Source organism: Notolepis coatsorum (genome assembly GCF_963971535.1).
Source record: "Notolepis coatsorum genome assembly, chromosome: 20".
Classification (NCBI taxonomy): Eukaryota; Metazoa; Chordata; class Actinopteri; order Aulopiformes; family Paralepididae; genus Notolepis; species Notolepis coatsorum.
Window position 1 is genome coordinate 44,624,665 of NC_140184.1, and position 18,869 is coordinate 44,643,533.

The 18,869-nt window shown below is 40.1% G+C and overlaps 1 protein-coding gene and 1 pseudogene across 2 annotated transcripts in view; both read right to left on the bottom strand.

The window, feature by feature from the left end:
• Positions 1 to 1,019: 1,019 nt before the first annotated feature.
• dhdh.2 (dihydrodiol dehydrogenase, tandem duplicate 2) lies at positions 1,020 to 11,735 on the bottom strand. Its single transcript, XM_084337454.1, has 7 exons — positions 11,612 to 11,735; positions 9,590 to 9,701; positions 7,514 to 7,677; positions 6,317 to 6,569; positions 2,345 to 2,469; positions 1,464 to 1,617; positions 1,020 to 1,171 (listed from the first exon to the last, which is right to left on the bottom strand). The coding sequence occupies exons 1-7, from the start codon at positions 11,699 to 11,701 to the stop codon at positions 1,062 to 1,064; spliced, it is 1,008 nt and encodes a 335-aa protein (XP_084193580.1). The 5' UTR covers positions 11,702 to 11,735; the 3' UTR covers positions 1,020 to 1,061.
• Positions 11,736 to 15,597: 3,862 nt separating this feature from the next.
• LOC311246867 (trans-1,2-dihydrobenzene-1,2-diol dehydrogenase-like) overlaps positions 15,598 to 18,869 on the bottom strand; it is a 5,895-nt pseudogene continuing 2,623 nt past the window's right edge. The window contains exon 4 of the transcript in view: positions 15,598 to 15,804. The product of the transcript in view is annotated as a trans-1,2-dihydrobenzene-1,2-diol dehydrogenase-like (transcript). The remainder of the gene's footprint in view (positions 15,805 to 18,869) is intronic.

Consider the following 18,869-nt stretch of genomic DNA (forward strand, 5'->3'; position numbering starts at 1 on the left):
AAGTACTTATATTCTATTCACATAATATGCTTACTACATATATCTATTCTATTCACATAATGCTTACCACTTGTATCTATTGTTATGTCTGCCCATCACAATCACGCGAACTGTCTAACGCCTGTCCCCCTGTCTCCCGACTGTCTCGTATAGTGATGACCGAGTGTTGGACGTCCCGTGATGATGACCGGGAGGATGCGACGCCCCCTTGCCTCAAATAGATCCACCATCAGCTCTATTTTTTTATCTTTAAAAATGTTCAGTTGCTATTGCATGCACTTGTGTTTCATTACGCTTGTGAGTGCATGCTTTACCAACTGTTTTGCCTTGTTTTATTGCAACACTACCATCACTGACATCTAAGAAGGGAGATCCCCCCTTGAATGGCCCTTCTAAGGTTTATCTCCTCCACATTGCCTGTGGTGCATTTTTTCCTATTGCTAGGTTTTAGTGAGTTTCTTACCTTCGCGTGGGGTATGTCTGTGAGTGTTGCATTTATTTATTTATTTAAAAGAAAATTGGACTTTATGGTGTTTTTGTTTTGTTCTTGATTTATAGTGATGTTTCTTCTTGACTTTGTTTAAAGAAGACGTGTCCGGCCCTTGGGGACATTAACGTGTGTTGTCGGGCCTTACAAATAAATTTGATTTGATTTGATTTGAATAGAGGACTATGGGGGTTTCCCATGTTGCATAGTTAAATGATTTGTATTTTCAATTACCATGGAGATGACAATTCCAGAACCAGAGGGGGCAGTCATGTCTGAGCTCTAGATGGGATTTATGAAGTACATACCTTAGATGTGCCAGACGGCAGACACAACTTGGCCTTCTGAGGACCCCACAAGTGAGACTATGAATCTAGACTGTCAAGAGCTCATATGTTGGAAGGGAGTTTTTACAACCATGACTTTGCAGAATGTATGCAACACAGGCCGCACATAGCGGCGCAATACATTACGCATGTGGATCGTGTATTTAGGAGTTTGGAGAAACTAGACACTCGGGCTGGATTTTTTTTTATTAAATTAACAATCTTGTGAATCGTGATTGTGTATAAGATCACTGGCTGTCCTGGCTGTACACCACCCCTGTCTGCCTGCGAGCCTCGTCCTCCACCTCGGCCAGTAGGAGAGAGTCTGCATGGGACATCCCTGTGCTCTCCTTCAGTCCTGTAGAGGGGTAGGAACAATGAATACACAAGACATTAGAGAGAGTTGGGACAACGTTCCACTGTTCAGAGGCTGCGACGTAGAGATGGCTCTGTGTAGGAATGTGAGACATTAGTGCATAGAAATGAATGGATAACCAATCAGCCATGAGAGGGGCCTACAGTGGAAGGACACCACAGACGGTTATTGTATGTGCTGAAGATTTCACATTTTATTTAATTCTTTTTTACAATTCATATAAGTCTGAATAATAAAAAATCTTCTAGATTTTTCCCAGTACACCAGTAGGTACCTTTGAGCAGACATTGGCGGACTTCTTCTGCCTCGTAGCGCATCCCTGTGCTGTTCATGAAGTTGAGGGGCAGGTGGGGTTCTGGCAACAGGTGCTCTTGGGTCTCTCTCCCGTTCACCACCAGCGACGTGGGGCACCACATATGGGCAGGGATCTGGATGAATCCACATGTTAACTGTACGTGTGGCTTATAAATAGTCTTTTTTCATTTCTTAAATGTTTTTATTCTTGATAATTGCCCATACATGTGGCATTTAACCTGTTTTACAAATAATTTGTCATGAAAATTGGATGAGAATAGACTATTTTGAAAGAAAGCTGAACCATGACAATATCGTTGACAAAATACATCAAATCAATGAGTCAAAAAGACATCTAATCACAGTGTACTTTGAATTAAAAAAAATACTGTTCTACTGTCTAGCCCTGGTACTTTAAGTTTTAAGAACCCTGCTGTACATAGTATAGACCAGTGGTAAAAATGGGGAATAGTTTAATTTCAATAATATTTTATTCACTAGAAGTTAACACACTGACTCCCGCATTGTCCCGCAAAAGCAGTGCTGCTGTCCTGCAACTGAACCATTTTGACCTGGTCACCATACACTGAGGTACTGTATAAGAAACACTGTCATCTCCCTGCAGTATAGAAAGTTGGGGGTCCCTGGGAAAATCTTATCAAATGTGGGTCCATGGCCTATTATATTTCAACATGGGGGTCCTGGAACCACTGGAATAGAACCACACATCTAAATCACTTGTATGAAACGTGTGCTGCATGTAAACATCCTGTGGTTTTTGGAATCATTTAATTCACAGGGATGCTACAATTCTGTCTCATTTCATTTTTATTTAGACAAGATGTTGGAACTGTGACCCACCTTGATGGTGCCCTTAGTGCCAACAATGATGGCATCGTTAGGAAGCTTCACGGTCACTGTGCAGGTGAACACCGCCATCCGGTTCCGGGAGAACTTCAGAGTGACGACCATGCCCTCGTCCACTCCTGTGGTAAAACACACAGGAAGACCAAATACACTATCAGAATCAGAAATGTCTTTATTGACGAGTAGTTTTCACATACAAGGAATTTGATTTGGTCGTTTTCGGTGCAACATTAACTCATTGAGCGCCACGGCCCTTCCGGGAAATTATGGCTAGATGGTCGCTGCTTTAATCAATGGGAGGACGGGGAGATTTGCGAGTTCTTAAAATATATCTTAAATTATGGCTATGGGTGTAATACACCCGTCGCTTATCAATGAGTTGCTTGCAGTCAACATGTACAAACGGATTGTTTTTTCATCTGTACATTTCCGTTTTATACCGCTTTGAATACGAGTATAGTTTTGGTGATTTCTAGTCATTCCAGAGAAAGACGCGATAATAGCCCTTTAGTGGAATACACAAAACACGATGTAATTTTTCGGCTGATTTATCAATCGTTTTCAAATAAATGCTAGATTATCGATAGTATATGTGTCCTCATGCATGATACAGAAGCGGGCTGAAAAATCGCTTATCCGTGCATTGGTCGGCGCCAACGGCACGCACACACACACATGCTCCGATGGCGGTGAAAGGAACATCTGATTAACCCAAGATTCGTAACATAAATTCCTTACCTCACATCTGATGTCCTGCAAAAAGTTTAATCCAATTCCTGATCGCCATTCCAAATATTGATTGCGTTTATTGATCCAATGTTATATCCAAAGCACATAATCCACGCTGCTCCCAGTCCCCCCAGTCAATGTGGTATAACGATACTGCATGCCCAAGGAGGAAAACCTTGACCGGACTTTTTCTTTTGATGCACATCCCCAGCCAATCCAATCCAATGATGTGCAATACCATCCGGGAGACGATAGGCGGCGGTATTTGCCCTTTTGCAAGCTCAGACCCATTCCCAACGATAACATCAGGTTGGATGGATGAAAATTAATGGATATCGCTAATAAAAGAAATAACGATTAAAACCCGACTATCGTCGTGATTGGCGCTCAAGCGTCGGCGAGTTAACCCGACTATCATCGTGACTGGCGTCCAATGAGTTAACGGACAGACAATAACGGACAGATAATTAAATAAAAAGGAATATAAACTAAATTAAATAGAAGCACAATATAATATAGTATAATTATAAAGTAAAAATAAAAGCAGTGAAAATCAACCAGTTCTCAGTTTCTTATTTTTTTTTTTTTTTTTTTTACACTGATTCATGCTCCCTTGGTAAAAATAAAGATGAAAAAAATAAATGAATTTAAATATGTACCGTCATACTGACACTGTTACTAGCTATTAATTTTCAAGCTAACGAGTTGTAAACTGTTGCAGCATGGACCGCTGCAAATAAAATGAGGCAACAAGTAACCTCAAAGGACCTAAAAGAGGTTAGCAGTGTGTGTAAAGATAATATACAGGTGCAGCTCAATACATTTGATCATAGAAAAGTCCATTTATTTCAGTAATTCAATTCAAAAAGTGAAACTCATATATTATATATTCATTACACACAAAGTGAAATATGTCAAGCCTTTATTTGTTATAATTTTGGAGCTAATGAAAACCCCAAATTCAGTATCTCAGACAATTTGAATATTACATAAGACCAATACGGGAAAAAAATAAAATGTATATAGAAATGTCGGCCTTCTGAAAAGTATGTTCTTGTATAATCACTCAGTACTTGGTTGGGGCTCCTTTTGCACAAATTACTCATCAATGCGGCGTGGCATGGAGGCGATTAGCCTGTGGCACCTCTGAGGTATTATGGAAGCCCAGGTTGCTTTGATAGTGGCCTTCAGCTTGCCTGCATTGTTGGGTCTGGTGTCTTTCATCTTCCTCTTGACAATAAGACAATAGAGTTCAGGTCAGGCGAGTTTGCTGGCCAATCAAGCACAGTAATACCATGGTCATTAACCCAGTTATTGGTAATTTTTGGCAGTGTGGGCACTGGCAGGTGCAAAGTCCTGCTGGAAAATGAAATCAGCATCTCCATAAAACTTGTCAGCAGAAGGAAGCTTGAAGTGCTTTAAAACCTCCTGGTCGACGGCTGAGTTGACTCTGGACTTGAGAAAACACAGTGGACCAACACCATCAGATGACACGGCACCCCAAATCATCACTCACTGTGGAAACTTCACACTGGACTTCAAGCAACGTGGATGATGTGCCTCTCCACTCTTCCTCCAGACTCTGGGACCTTGATTTCCAAATTAAATGCAAAATTTACTTTCATCTGAAAAGAGGACTTTGGACCACTGAGCAACAGTCCAGTTATTTTTCTCCTTAGCCCAGGCAAGACGCTGCTGACATTGTCTCTGGTTCAGGAGTGGCTTGACACGAGGAATGTGACAGTTGTAGCCCATGACCTGGACACGCCTGTGTGTGGTGGCTCTTGATGCTCTGACTCCGGCCTCAGTCCATTCCTTGTGAAGCTTCCCCAAATTCTTGAATGGGTTTTGCTTGACAATCCCTGTTGCTTGTGCACCTTTTCCTACCACACCTTTTCCTTCCACTCAACTTTCTATGGATATGCTTGGATGGACAGCAGTCTGTGAACAGCCAGCTTCTTTAGCAATGACCTTTTGTGGCTTACCCCATGATTGTGTAGCCTACTAAACCAGACAGAGACCATTTAAAGGCTCAGGAAACCTTTGCAGGTGTTTCAGTCAATTATCTGAATAGAGTGTGAGTTTTCAATATTGAACTTTTTCACAATATTCAAATTTTCTGAGATACTGAATTTGGGGTTTTCATGAGCTGTAAGACATAATCATCCAAATTAAAACAAATAAAAGCTTGACATATTTCACTTTGTGTGTAATGAATCTATAATCTATGAGAGTTTTGCTTTTTGAATTGAATTACTGAAATAAAAACGTTTCCACAATATTCTAATTTATTGAGCTGCACTGTATAATAGGGCTTTCCTCAACTAAAGAAACACTTAGTCAACAATAGTCATAGAATGTGTCCACAAACTGATTTAAATCAACAACTGTGTAAAACTGTTCCCCGCAGGCAATCATGCAGATGGATGATGGACCTCAATCATACAGAAGAACCTCTTTAAATCTAGAGCGTAAATTACTACGGACTGAGTAGAGATACAGATAAGAGTCTGGAGGAAAAAGTTGAATGAAGGAATACCCACAAACTAAATATTGCTACCTGTACCGGTGCAATGTTTCAACCCAGAGTGAGTATTGGTCAGACAATATGAAGAAAGACTTTGGCATTAAGTAAAACTTTGAGCAAGATTCCATGTGCAGATATTCCCTCTTTTTGTTGGAAAGTAATATATTTCATTTAACTGGATTCAAGTAATCTCATTCCAAAAATATTGGCAATTGTAATGAGTATAGTTACAGAAGAGGAAAAAACGATATAGTTTTGATAAAATTACATGATTACGTCTTGGTTTATTCGGAAGCACGTTTTAAGGGGTGGGGGTAGTTTTGAGGATGAGATCATTTATACAGAGATTCAGAGAACTCTTGAAATAATAATGGTTGTAGATCATTATGATTAGGGGACTGAAATTACAGTCCGTATAGCTATAGACCATTCGTTTAGTGTCATTGGACCTGGACGCCTTACTAAGCTTACCCCATTGTTGAAACATGCATGTGCATGTATCCAGGTCTGGCTTAACTAGGCTTACCTTAGTCTTGTTTGAGATATAATCCCCTTTCTCTAATCATAAAGGCTTTGCCCTTGGTATTGGGTTTTAGCTTTGGGGAAATTCTCCCTGATTTCATTATCAGTTCATCCCCACTACAGACACCCCCCACTACATAGACATCTTTGTACAGTGCCTGTGTCCAGGGGATGTCTTTTTACTGTACCTGTGTCCAGGCAAACCCCGGTGGCTTGGATGCTCTCAGGCTTCTCTCCGTCAAACACCATGCATATGAGCTGCAGACAGTAGATTCCAAGGTCCAGCAGAGCCCCTCCTCCCAACTCCTTCTCCACCACTCTGGGAACATGCATTAGGCGTTCCCCGAAGTCTGCCCTTACCATCTTCACCTCACCCACCTCCCCGCGGGCGAGCAGCTGTTTCAACTCCAGAGTGGCTGGGAAGAAACGCGACCACACTGCCTGGAGGGGGGGGGGTAAATTGTAAATGGATTGCTTTCATATAGCGCTTTTATCCAAAGCGCTTTACAACTTATGCCTCACATTCACCCATTCACTCACACGCCGATGTCTGAGGCAACCATGCAAGGTGCCGACCTGCTCATCAGGACACTTCAACACACTGCCGGGAGGAGCCGCAATCGAACCGGGAATCTTGTGATTACCAGAGGACCACTCTACCTCCTGAGCCACTGTCGCCCCCATATGGATGGGAGAGAGAGAGAATATTCAGCTTATATGGACTGCATAAATCTAGACACTGTTATTGGCTCCTGGTTATAAATATGTTATAACAAGATGTTTCAAAGTAGGAATACTGACCAAGGTCCCTGGACCATATCAATCAGGAAGGATTAATCCCAGGGCTGGAATCGAACTGATAGATTTTTTTCTTTTGGCTTAGACCTTGGCTCATTAAAACATTACAAATCTTCCTTTTGTTCACTCCCCTGCCTGAACTTTGGGCAAAACGCTTTCTCCTCTTTTTTTAACTCTGGGTGGGTAGAGACAAAATAGGTCTGTCTGAATATACCTGCATATAATCCTTTTTACATACATGTATACTATATATATACATATCCCTTACCTAGTCTTATTAGTTATACCAGTGCCCAATGCCCAGTATGGCTTAAGTACCATAGTGTATTTATACCTGTATCACTGTACATAATAATACTGTAACACTGTACATACATCTGATTATTACTCAGTAGTACTCATTATATATATTCCAGTTGAATCACTTGTACATTGTATATTGCTATTGAACTTTACTGTTACATTTGCAATCTGGTTAGATGCCAACTTATTTTCATTGTACTGTAGTTGCGCTGTATAATGACAATACATTTGAATCTAATCTAAACTAACTACAGCTCATTAAGTGTGGTAAATGTGGTCCATACCTCCATTAGAAATACATGGTTCATCTTGGCGCAGGCCACCATCTCCTGCACCTCTCTGGCGTTCATGGCCATGGGCTTCTCACAGAGGACGTTCTTCTGGGCGTTCATGAAGAGCATACTGACATTCCGGTGGTAGGGATGGATAACGCCGACGTACACCACCTCTAAAAACACAGAGAGCATGGAGGGGGAAAAACGAGGGTCATTGTCACTGTTTGATTGATTGATTGATTGAAAAGTTTATTAACAGATTTCAGAATGGGTACAGTACAGTACAGCTCAATACATACAATTGTTAAGGGGATGCAGACCAGAGAAAGACTTTCGTCTTGTTTACATCAGGGTCCCCCATTTTCAATTCATCATAACATATATGACATACATGACATACAGATAGACAGTACTGCTACATCTATACATTTATGACATATCAGATTTGCAAATACAGTACTGTTTGTAATACAAAAGTGTCCAGAAAAAGAGTGTATATACATTTGGCGTAGAAACTGTACATTGGAGGAGGTTGGGTGGGTGGGGTGGGGTTGGGTGGGTTGGGTGAGGGCTGTACATTGGAGGTGGGGGGGGGGGGGGTTGGGTAGGGGACACACACACATTTTACACTGTACATTGGAATACTGACAAAGCCTTACTTGGTCATTTACTGTACAACTAGGTTAGGACATTTGTAGGGGCCAGTTTCGAATTGCAGTCTCACGTAGGTGTTTTTTGAGAGTGTTTTTGAAAGTGGGTAGTGATTCACATTCCTTTACAGCTTTAGGTAGGGCGTTCCACATTGATGTGGCATAATTGCGAAACGTGTTTAGTCCCTTGTTTGAGCCGAATCTGGGTTTTACATGATTTGTGGAGCTCCCTCTGGTGTTGTGATCGTGGTATTCACTGACCTTTGGGAAGTATTTTGACATGTACATGGGTAACTTGTGCTACAGGTGTCACAGATAGGAAACAACACTCTTCGGTTCAAATAACAAACTCAGCAAGACCGACGGCTTCTCAGTTACAGTGGGTGACAATATTGTCACAAGGAAAGATGAAATAACATACCTAGGTTCCATCCTAGAGGCAAATCTTTCCTGTGACAAAATGGCATCCAATGTAATAAAAGAATTCAACCAACGAACTAGATTCTTGTACCGGATCTCCTCTCTGGTAAACAAGAATACCCTGAAGACTCTGGCAGGAGCACTCATTCAAGGGTACTACGACTATGCTTGCACCTTATGGTACCAAAGCACCTCAAAGGCACTAAAAACTAAATTACAAACATCACAAAACAAACTGGTCAGACTACTGCTTGACCTTACTCCTAGAACCCACCTCACCCCTGCCCACTTTGACAACCTAGGATGGCTTAGAGTAGACGACAGAGTACAGCAACTTGCAATGGGCCTGGTCTACAAGATACACTACACGACTAAGGTACCCATGTACATGTCAAAATACTTCCCAAAGGTCAGTGAATACCACAACCACAACACCAGAGGGAGCTCCACAAATCATGTTAAACCCAGATTCGGCTCAAACAAGGGACTAAACACGTTTCGCAATTACTTAAATACGTACACCCTACCCACAGCTGTAAACTAATGTGAATCACTACCCACTTTCAAAACCACTCTCAAAGAGCACCTACGGGAGACTGCAATTCGAAACTGGCCCCTGTAAATGTCCTAACCCAACCCCCTCCAATGTACAGTTACCCCCCCCACCCACCCACCCAACCACCTCCAATGTACAGTCCCCACCCCCACCCCACCTACCCAACCTCCTCCAATGTACAGTTTCTTCCCCCTTTTTGTATCACAAACAGTACTGTATTTGTAGATCTGGTATGTCATAAATGTCTAGATGTAGCAGTACTGTCTATCTGTATGTCATGTGTTATGATTAATTGAAAATGGGGGACCCTGATGTAAACAAGATGAAAGTCTTTCTCTGGTCTGCATCCCCTTAACAATTGTGTGTATTGAGCTGTACTGTATTGTACCCATTCTGAAATCTGTATACAATTTTCAATCAATCAATCAATCAATTTCAGTTATAGGGATATTGACTGACCTACGTCCGGGTCTCTGGACAGCTCTTCATAGCTGCCATATGCTTGAGGGATGTTGTGCTTCTTGGCAAATTCTTGTGCGTCCTGCAGCTTGCGTGCTGCCACAGCCACAATCTGTTCATTACAGACATGACAAGTTTACACACTATTTATTACATACATGACAAGTTTACACACTATTTATTACATACATGACAAGTTTACACACTATTTATTCCATACATGACAAGTTTACACACTATTTATTACAATCTGTTCATTCCATACATGACACGTTTACACACTATTTATTACAGTCATTCCATACATGACAAGTTTACACACTATTTATTACAATCTGTTCATTCCACATGACATGTTTACACACTATTTATTACAATCTGTCCATTCCACATGACAAGTTTACAACTTTACACACTATTTATTACAATCTGTTCATTCTATACATGACAAGTTTACACACTATTTATTACAATCTGTCCATTCCACATGACAAGTTTACACACTTTTTATTACAATCTGTTCATTCCATACATGACAAGTTTACACACTTTTTATTACAATCTGTTCATTCTATACATGACAAGTTTACACACTATTTATTACAATCTGTTCATTCCACATGACATGTTTACACACTATTTATTACAATCTGTCCATTCCACATGACAAGTTTACAACTTTACACACTATTTATTACAATCGGTTCATTCCACATGACAAGTTTACACACTATTTATTACAATCTGTTCATTCCACATGACAAGTTTACACACTATTTATTACAATCTGTTCATTCCATACATGACAAGTTTACACACTATTTATTACAATCTGTTTATTCCATACATGACACGTTTACACACTATTTATTACAGTCATTCCATACATGACAAGTTTACACACTATTTATTACAATCTGTTTATTCCATACATGACAAGTTTACACACTATTTATTACAGTCATTCCATACATGACAAGTTTACACACTATTTATTACAATCTGTTTATTCCATACATGACAAGTTTACACACTATTTATTACAGCAAATTGTTCTTCTCGCACCTTGATGAAATTACAACCTAGTTTAATGTCCCCTTGTGCTGCTGGGCTTGCCAGCAAGTTTATGATTATTTAACTTATTAGATTTAAATGTGATGGCTATATTTCCTCTAGCTCATGTTTTCTAGTAAAGTATAGGTTACAACAAGTTCAAAGTCCACATGTAGAGGTGGAACCAGGGCTGCCATTCAGTGTGAACAACAACCAAAGCCAGCAGAATGAAGTCTCTCCTATGGCATTATTGTGGGATTTCTGTGTGAAAGGGCTATTGTGTGCTTCAATGGCAATCCGGCTTTCTATAGATGTTGTCTATGCCCTGTTGTCTCTGCTTACCAGACTGTTACCCCTATCTATGGTTTCCCTTTGTATTGATTATTAGCATTATTACTATTATTTCCTCACTATATTTCTTTACTAAATTGTTGCCAAATTCAATACCTATTGCACGTCTGGCCATCATTGCTGGGGGGGGGGGGGTATTATGATTATTTGTCAGGTGAGCATGTGAAGCCCATTGAGACTATGTAAATGTGATTTCTGGACTATACACATAACGTTACATCTGACTTGAAGCTCTTGATGAATGTAACGAATGAACAAAAGTGCTGCTGTAGGCCTACTGTAACCCAGGCAATTACAATGTAGGAATGTATCTAGTCAAGTTAATCGACCATCAAATAACCCCACCTGACACGAGAGAAATGATGAGGTCATTAGCAGCTATAGGCGATATTATAACCTAGCGCCAAATTATAAACCAAGAATAAACCGTTTTAGAGCATGTTACTAACCCGAGTGTTATTGGTTATATACAGTCCTAGTGTTGTTATTATCAGAGAAAAACTTTTGACTCGCCAATGCGATTAGGAACCGACTTTGTTACATTGAGCTTCAAGACTCGTGGCTCCTGAATAACTCGCGTTTCTACCATATAATTCACACATGAATCAAGGACGATACCTGGTGATCTGCGGGAAGAAGGGTTCTCAGGGCGACTGTGAAATCATTACTGATTCTTCCGGCGCTACAAATTCCCCACTTGGTTGCCATGTTGAACGAGAAGCACTACTAGTCTGTGGTCTTATTTGTGAGTACTGGCAATGTCCTGCCAGAGGGTGGAGACAGACTTTCAATTTCGATTTGCATATATCATTGTTCATCATCAAAAAAAAATCATTGTTGTTTATCCGCTTGGCTTTTACACTCGAATATAAGATGAATGAATGAATGAATGAATGAATGAATGAATGAATGAATGAATGAACGAATGAATGAATGAATGAATGAATGAATGAATGAATGAATGAATGAATGAAAACTTTATTTAACAGATTGCAGAATGGGTACAATACAGTACAGCTCAATACACACAATTGTTAAGGGGATGCAGACCATAGAAAGACGTTTGTCTTGTTTACATCAGGGTCCCCCAGTTTCAATTCATATTGACATTTATGACATACTCAACATACATGACATTTATGGCATAGGGACATACAGGTATTTAGTACTGTTACATTTGTGACATATACGATATTCAAATATATAGGCTACTGTTACCCATAGATCCTGACAGAGTATATATATACATATGATGGGGAGGGGACTGTACATTAGGAGGGGGGTGGGTGGGTGGGAGAGAAATGTATATGATGGGGAGGGGGAGGGCACTGTACATTTGGAGGGGGTGGGTGGGAGAGAAATATACATATGGCGGGGAGCGAATATACATGCGCTGGGGACGTCCAATAGTATCCAGCTGCAGACCCGGGATGTCTCTACAAATCGTAGCACCAGTTCTGCAGACCCCTCTCTGATTGGTTGAGCTCCATTTCTGCAGCCCCCTCTTTGATTGGTTGAGCGAAGCCCCTCTCTGATTGGTTTAGCTCGTCATGCGGTAAAAGGCGGATGTAATGTTATCATCTCAAGAAGATAAAAATAAATGTACTACCAGATTCGCGTTTATAACGTTATTTCGCGTGACTTCGCAGTTTATTCATAACGTTATGCACATTTCACAACACAGCCAGCTGTCAGAAACTGTACATTGTAACGTTATAGGTTTATTCACATAACGTTATTTCACGTGACGCGTTCAACTTGTTTACACTCCCCACTTACTGAAACTGTACCATGACGCACTCCCCACTTAACCCAATTAATGCCTTAACTAGACAGTTACAATGTAACATTTAGATTAACACAGTTAATGCCTAACTAGACAGTTACAATATAACATTTAGATTAACACAGTTAATGCCTAACTAGACAGTTAACAATATAAAAATAAAATAAAATAATAAATATGGGTAAAATAATAAAAAAAAATAAAAAATGGGGGACCCTGATGTAAACAAGACGAAAGTCTTTCTCTGGTCTGCATCCCCTTAACAATTGTGTGTATTGAGCTGTACTGTATTGTACCCATTCTGCAATCTGTTAATAAAGTTTTCAATCAATCAATCAATTCAATCAATCAATCAATCAATCAATCAATCAATTAACATTTAGATTAATTAACCCAGTTAATGCCTTAAGAGAGAGAGACTGGTGGTCAAGTCAAGTCAAGAGTTTTATTTGTCACAAGTTGTTTATTTGCATACAAGTTTACAATGAAATGCGGGTGGTCTTGCCCGCAACGATGTGCATAATACAATAGTAATAACATATAATAGAATCCAATAGAACGACATTGTGCAATAAAACAAGTAAACAGAGTAGGGCATATCGGTATATGTACATAAGTTATTTACAGAGCATGGTAGGACATGCTAGGTCCTGTGATAGTGCAATACACTGTTAGCACTATGCACACCACACTTATGGGCACTATTCAGGGCAACCTGCACCTGACTCTCTTTTCTGGACTCTTTTTGTATCACAAACAGTACTGTATTTGCAAATCTGGTATGTCATAAATGTATAGATGTAGCAGTACTGTCTATCTGTATGTCATGTATGTCATATATGTCCTGATGAATTGAAAATGGGGGACCCTGATGTAAACAAGACGAAAGTCTTTCTCTGGTCTGCATCCCCTTAAAAGAACAACATTTATGCAAAATTTTGAAGAAATTGTATCTGAAATTACAGTTGTATAGAAAACATGTCTCTTTTTGATCTTGCACTGTTTTGCAGCCTCTCGCCGGGAGAACGGAGTCTGTGACAAACGTCCATCAAGTAAAATAAGGTAAAAAATATAACGGATCAAGAGACAGGGAATACAGGAAAAAACAAGGTCACCTAACTGAAGGCTTGTGTAAGAAAGACAAGGACTATATTAGAAACAATATAAAAACATGTATACATACACACGTACATGTGCACACACAAATTAGAAATTAAATTTTTTCTTCTTCTGCCTAATTACAAAGGAAGTCTCTGAAAAACAATCTGAACAGTAATTTGAAAAGGAAATAGGAGAAGCCTACTTAGCGACTACATCACACTTCTGGAGCAAAAAGGAAAATGTTGAGAAATCTCAACTCAGACAATGACAAAGCAGGCCATTAAATCAGCAATGGCAGCGCGCAAATATGCCTCCCCTCAACAAGCGACACGGTCCCAACAGGTACGCTGAAAACAGGCCGGTATGGAAGAATGATAATGAATTAATTCATTATAGCCAAAGACGGGTAAGACTGCACGGAGAGAAACCAGCGGAAACCTAAGGCAGGCACATTCACGTTTACAGGAGCCATAAAAATCACTGTGAGCAAAGACTCACTGAAAGAGTGAACACAGAGAAGGGGAGGTGAAGAGAGTGAAACACAGAAATTGCAATAGGCATTGAGGACACTATCAACACCGAATAAGTGACATCTCCAGACTCATATCTCTGGACTAATAATGCACCAGACAAAGTGAATAAAAATTCAAAGATCTTGTGGGAGTGAAAAAGCAAAAAGCCGTCCTGCAATTAGGTTAGCCCAAAACTGGCAAACTATAATCATATTGACTGAAAATGTTTAATGGCAGGAGAGAAAAAAATAAAAAATACACAACACACAGAGAGTAAGGCCACTTGAGATTTGACACACATAAGTGAAGAAACAGGATACAGTGATAAGTTAATGGAAATAGAATAGAAAAAAAAATCAAGAAGGTTTGTCGCTGACCCCGTTGACCTGGCGGGAGCTGTTGGAAAGAGTGCACAGGACAAGAGAGGTAAGTACAAACGCAAGTGAAATAATAGAAAATTAAGACAAGGTAAAGGAAATTAAGAAATATAAACAAACTTAAATAAAAAGCACAATAGACATAGTATACAATTCAAAGTAATAGGCCAGGTTTGTGCAACTGAGCTGAGGTAATCAAAGAGACACTAGAATATACTAATCAGAATAAAATAACACTACAGTGAGAGTCAGCGTCCAGAATGAGTGTGTTAACAGATGGACAATTAATTTTAGAAACAATAAGTAGGAAATAAGAACGTTGAATCAGAAACTATTCTATAAGCAAATGGACAACAGGAAAATAATTTTAAATGTATGGAGAAATAACTAAAAATATAGATTAATTAGCTAAGGAAATAGTTAAACAGGGCTGAATTCTCAGACCGTATGTTGGTGGAGAAGAGAAACAATTTGGAATAAAAAGTGAAATTATAAAACTGAATATTTAAGAAAGGAAAAACAAATTAAGGAAAAGCACACACAAGGTTGAATCAGAATATGAAATGATCTGTACTATAGTTAGTTAAGTATTGTTTTTATGAACATAGAGTGAGAGTAGATAGAGTAGGGAACAACTAACATGACCAAGGAGTCTCTACAAATTATGTGTCCACAAGGAGACTACACAGAGCTGAGAGAAGGCGATCCACCCAGAAGGCAACCATGCACAGAGGTTCAACGACCCAACACGCCAACAGGGGATGACAAAAGCGTGTCAAGAGAGGTGGAGCCAGTGACAAGAGAGGTGGAGCCATATACCACATCGCATCAGAAACTCCGGGGGGCCGAGACGACCTGGTGATCCTGCAACAATTGGCACGATCGCCCAGGTGGTCCCAGGGTGGCACACTGCACCAGACGACGGATGACAGCAAAGAGGCTGTCATTGAGAGCAGCCCTCAGCCAGAAAGACCATCGGAGGAGAACAACGGTGGAGATCGAGGGCATGGCAGAGAGGAGACACCTGACCGACGGCTGTCGGGAGAAAGAGAGGAGACACCTGACGAGGGCTACACTGCATTGGAATTTGACAACGCACTTGTCGGGGTGCAGATACAGCAAGAAGACATCGAGAGGCCACAGAGGCCACAAAGAATGACAACTAGACCCAAAAGATACAGCGAGCCTTGATGAAAAATCAAGGACGCCTCTATCCCTATTGAATGGGGGGTAAGATCCACCTCTCAAGAAACAAGAGAGGTAAAAAAATAAAATAACAAAAAAAATATTGTTATGAAATTTCACATTTCATATATATAAAAAAAAAAAAAACAATATAAGAGAAAAACAATGCTATATTTCTCTTAAAGAGAGGAGATGGACAGATGGACTACAAACACTACAAAATGAACAACGGATGACCATAAGACCAACAACAAAAGAGCGACCAACATTTTTTATTTTTACAAATTAAATTTTATGACAAATGGACTATAATTCGTTTACTAATTTCTTGTATTATTATTTCTTGTATTAATAATGTTAACATTCTTTCTTTATTTCTTTTCTTTATTATCTTTCCCGATATTATTCTTAGTAATATTAACTTGATTGGTAGTTCCTTCTGTTTATTTTTTATTATTATTATTTCTGTTATTATGAATTTTAGAAATTACTCTTCGGATTAATATTAATTTTCATTAAAAAAATTCTAGGAAAACTGAATATAAATGGTATCTTACTATTGATAGGTTACATACATTGAAAGATATTAATGGTTCAATTTAAGCTAAATATAGGAATAACTTAAAAATAACGGTAACCAATATGGAAAAATACAAATTAGGATATGAGATTAAAACATAAATAATTCTGCTTGTGTGGATCCTATTGATCCACAAGAGAGGAAATGAAGTAACAATTTATGTTCACATGGCTAATAGATTTGATATTATAGAGTATTTTTGATTAATTAGTAATAGTTATTTCAACAGTATTATAGCATTATTCAGAATGGCTAGCTGACCACAGTTTGGCTTGACCTTGGCAAACCTGATTGACACACACACACACACACACACACACTCTATCTCACCCCCACCCAGGAACCTGTTTTGTTGCAAACCTGAGAGAGGCACACAATAGATGCATACACACACACCCACACACTATCTCATCCCCACCCAGGAGCCAGAATGAGTGAATTACCATGTTAATATCTTGAACGAAAGTCAGCCTTTGTGATCAAATAAATGTATTGTCATTATGCTATGTGGACCAGTCGACTCCAGTACCAGGTACGGGGGTTGAGAAAGTGTTTAAATACTGAGCAGCCTCGACATTAGACACACACGACAGGACAAGCTGTGTGTCAGAGAGATTCTTTGTATCCTGTGATATTGCTGTATTTCTACCGCTGGTGCCCTGCTGAATAAATCGACTGAGAACCTGAAGCCATTGACTTTCAACTTGTATCCAGCGTCTACTTTCTTGCTCTGAAATTGGTCATTCCATAACTGTTTGCTTACAAAGTCACAGCTGATTTGTAACCTCAGTTTCCAAGTAGACTTAATGTCATTAGACGCTTGAGTAAATTTGTCTGCATAGTAATTTATTTGCTTTCCTTACAGAGTGAATGAATTTGTTTTTGTAGTTCTTATATGTTGCCACATTTATATTGGTGGGGTTAATTGTAGTTTTCCTATACATTTTGTTTTTCTTCTCCTTCTCCTTAATGTCTGCGTAAGCATTTTAGTGGTTATTCATACACGGATAACTTAAAGAGTCCCTATTATCTGCTCGTGACCCACAAACACGCAGCCCTTACAGAATGAAAAAGCCATGACTGGGTCAGCAGATAATACTGGTCTCGAACGTGCACTTGCTGCACAGCATCAAGGATTACTTTCACATGAGGAAGCTATCAAACAATTGCAGCAGCAACAAGCCCTTATGGTGATACAGCGTGGGGAGATGTATGAAGGGTTGTGCAAGATGGAAGGTTCCATGCGTAATCTGGCTGACAGCATAGCCAATGCACAAATCTCTGTCCCTTCCCAAATATCTCCTAACGCCCCTCAAGCTGGAGTCTGGAGCATTGTTGGTGTTTACTAAATAAACTGTAGCTACAGAACATTTATCTCAGTCTATTTCCTATTCATGAAGATATGACCCACATTTGCCCCATTTGTGGCCCCATTTGCCACATTTGCCTGGTCAATCTCTCGTTCACGCCTCCTACAGTGAAGCTGTCTGTCTCAGTGAAGCTGTCTGTCTCAGTGAAGCTGTCTGTCTCAGTGAAGCTGTCTGTCTCAGTGAAGCTGTCTGTCTCAGTGAAGCTGTCTGTCTCAGTGAAGCCGTCTGTCTCAGTGAAGCTGTCTGTCTCAGTGAAGCTGTGTCTGTCTCAGTGAAGCTGCATCTGTCTCACTGAAGCTGTCTGTCTCAGTGAAGCTGCATCTGTCTCACTGAAGCTGTCTGTCTCAGTGAAGCTGTCTGTCTCAGTGAAGCTGTCTGTCTCAGTGAAGCTGTCTGTCTCACTGAAGCTGTATGTCTCAGTGAAGCTGTCTGTCTCAGTGAAGCTGCATCTGTCTCACTGAAGCTGTCTGTCTCAGTGAAGCTGCATCTGTCTCACTGAAACTGTCTGTCTCAGTGAAGCTGTCTGTCTCAGTGAAGCTGTCTGTCTCAGTGAAGCTGTCTCACTGAAACTGTCTGTCTCAGTGAAGCTGTCTGTCTCAGTGAAGCTGCTGTCTGTCTCAGTGAAGCTGTCTGTCTCAGTGAAGCTGTCTGTCTCAGTGAAGCTGCATCTGTCTCACTGAAGCTGTCTGTCTCAGTGAAGCTGTCTGTCTCAGTGAAGCTGTCTGTCTCACTGAAGCTGTCTGTCTCAGTGAAGCTGCATCTGTCTCAGTGAAGCTGTATCTGTCTCAGTGAAGCTGTCTGTCTCACTGAAGCTGTCTGTCTCAGTGAAGCTGCTGTCTGTCTCAGTGAAGCTGTATCTGTCTCACTGAAGCTGTCTGTCTCAGTGAAGCTGCATCTGTCTCACTGAAGCTGTCTGTCTCAGTGAAGCTGCATCTGTCTCACTGAAGCTGTCTGTCTCACTGAAG

What these genes read in the sequence shown, in the direction of transcription:
- dhdh.2 (XM_084337454.1), bottom strand. Translation starts at nt 11,701, where the DNA reads ATGGCAACCAAGTGGGGAATTTGTAGCGCCGGAAGAATCAGTAATGAT. An exon ending in CGGGGTTTGCCTGGACACAG is followed by an intron (nt 2,470 to 6,316) that starts GTACAGTAAAAA and finishes GTTTTACCACAG; the next exon opens with GAGTGGACGAGGGCATGGTC. An exon ending in CCGCCAATGTCTGCTCAAAG is followed by an intron (nt 1,172 to 1,463) that starts GTACCTACTGGT and finishes ACCCCTCTACAG; the next exon opens with GACTGAAGGAGAGCACAGGG.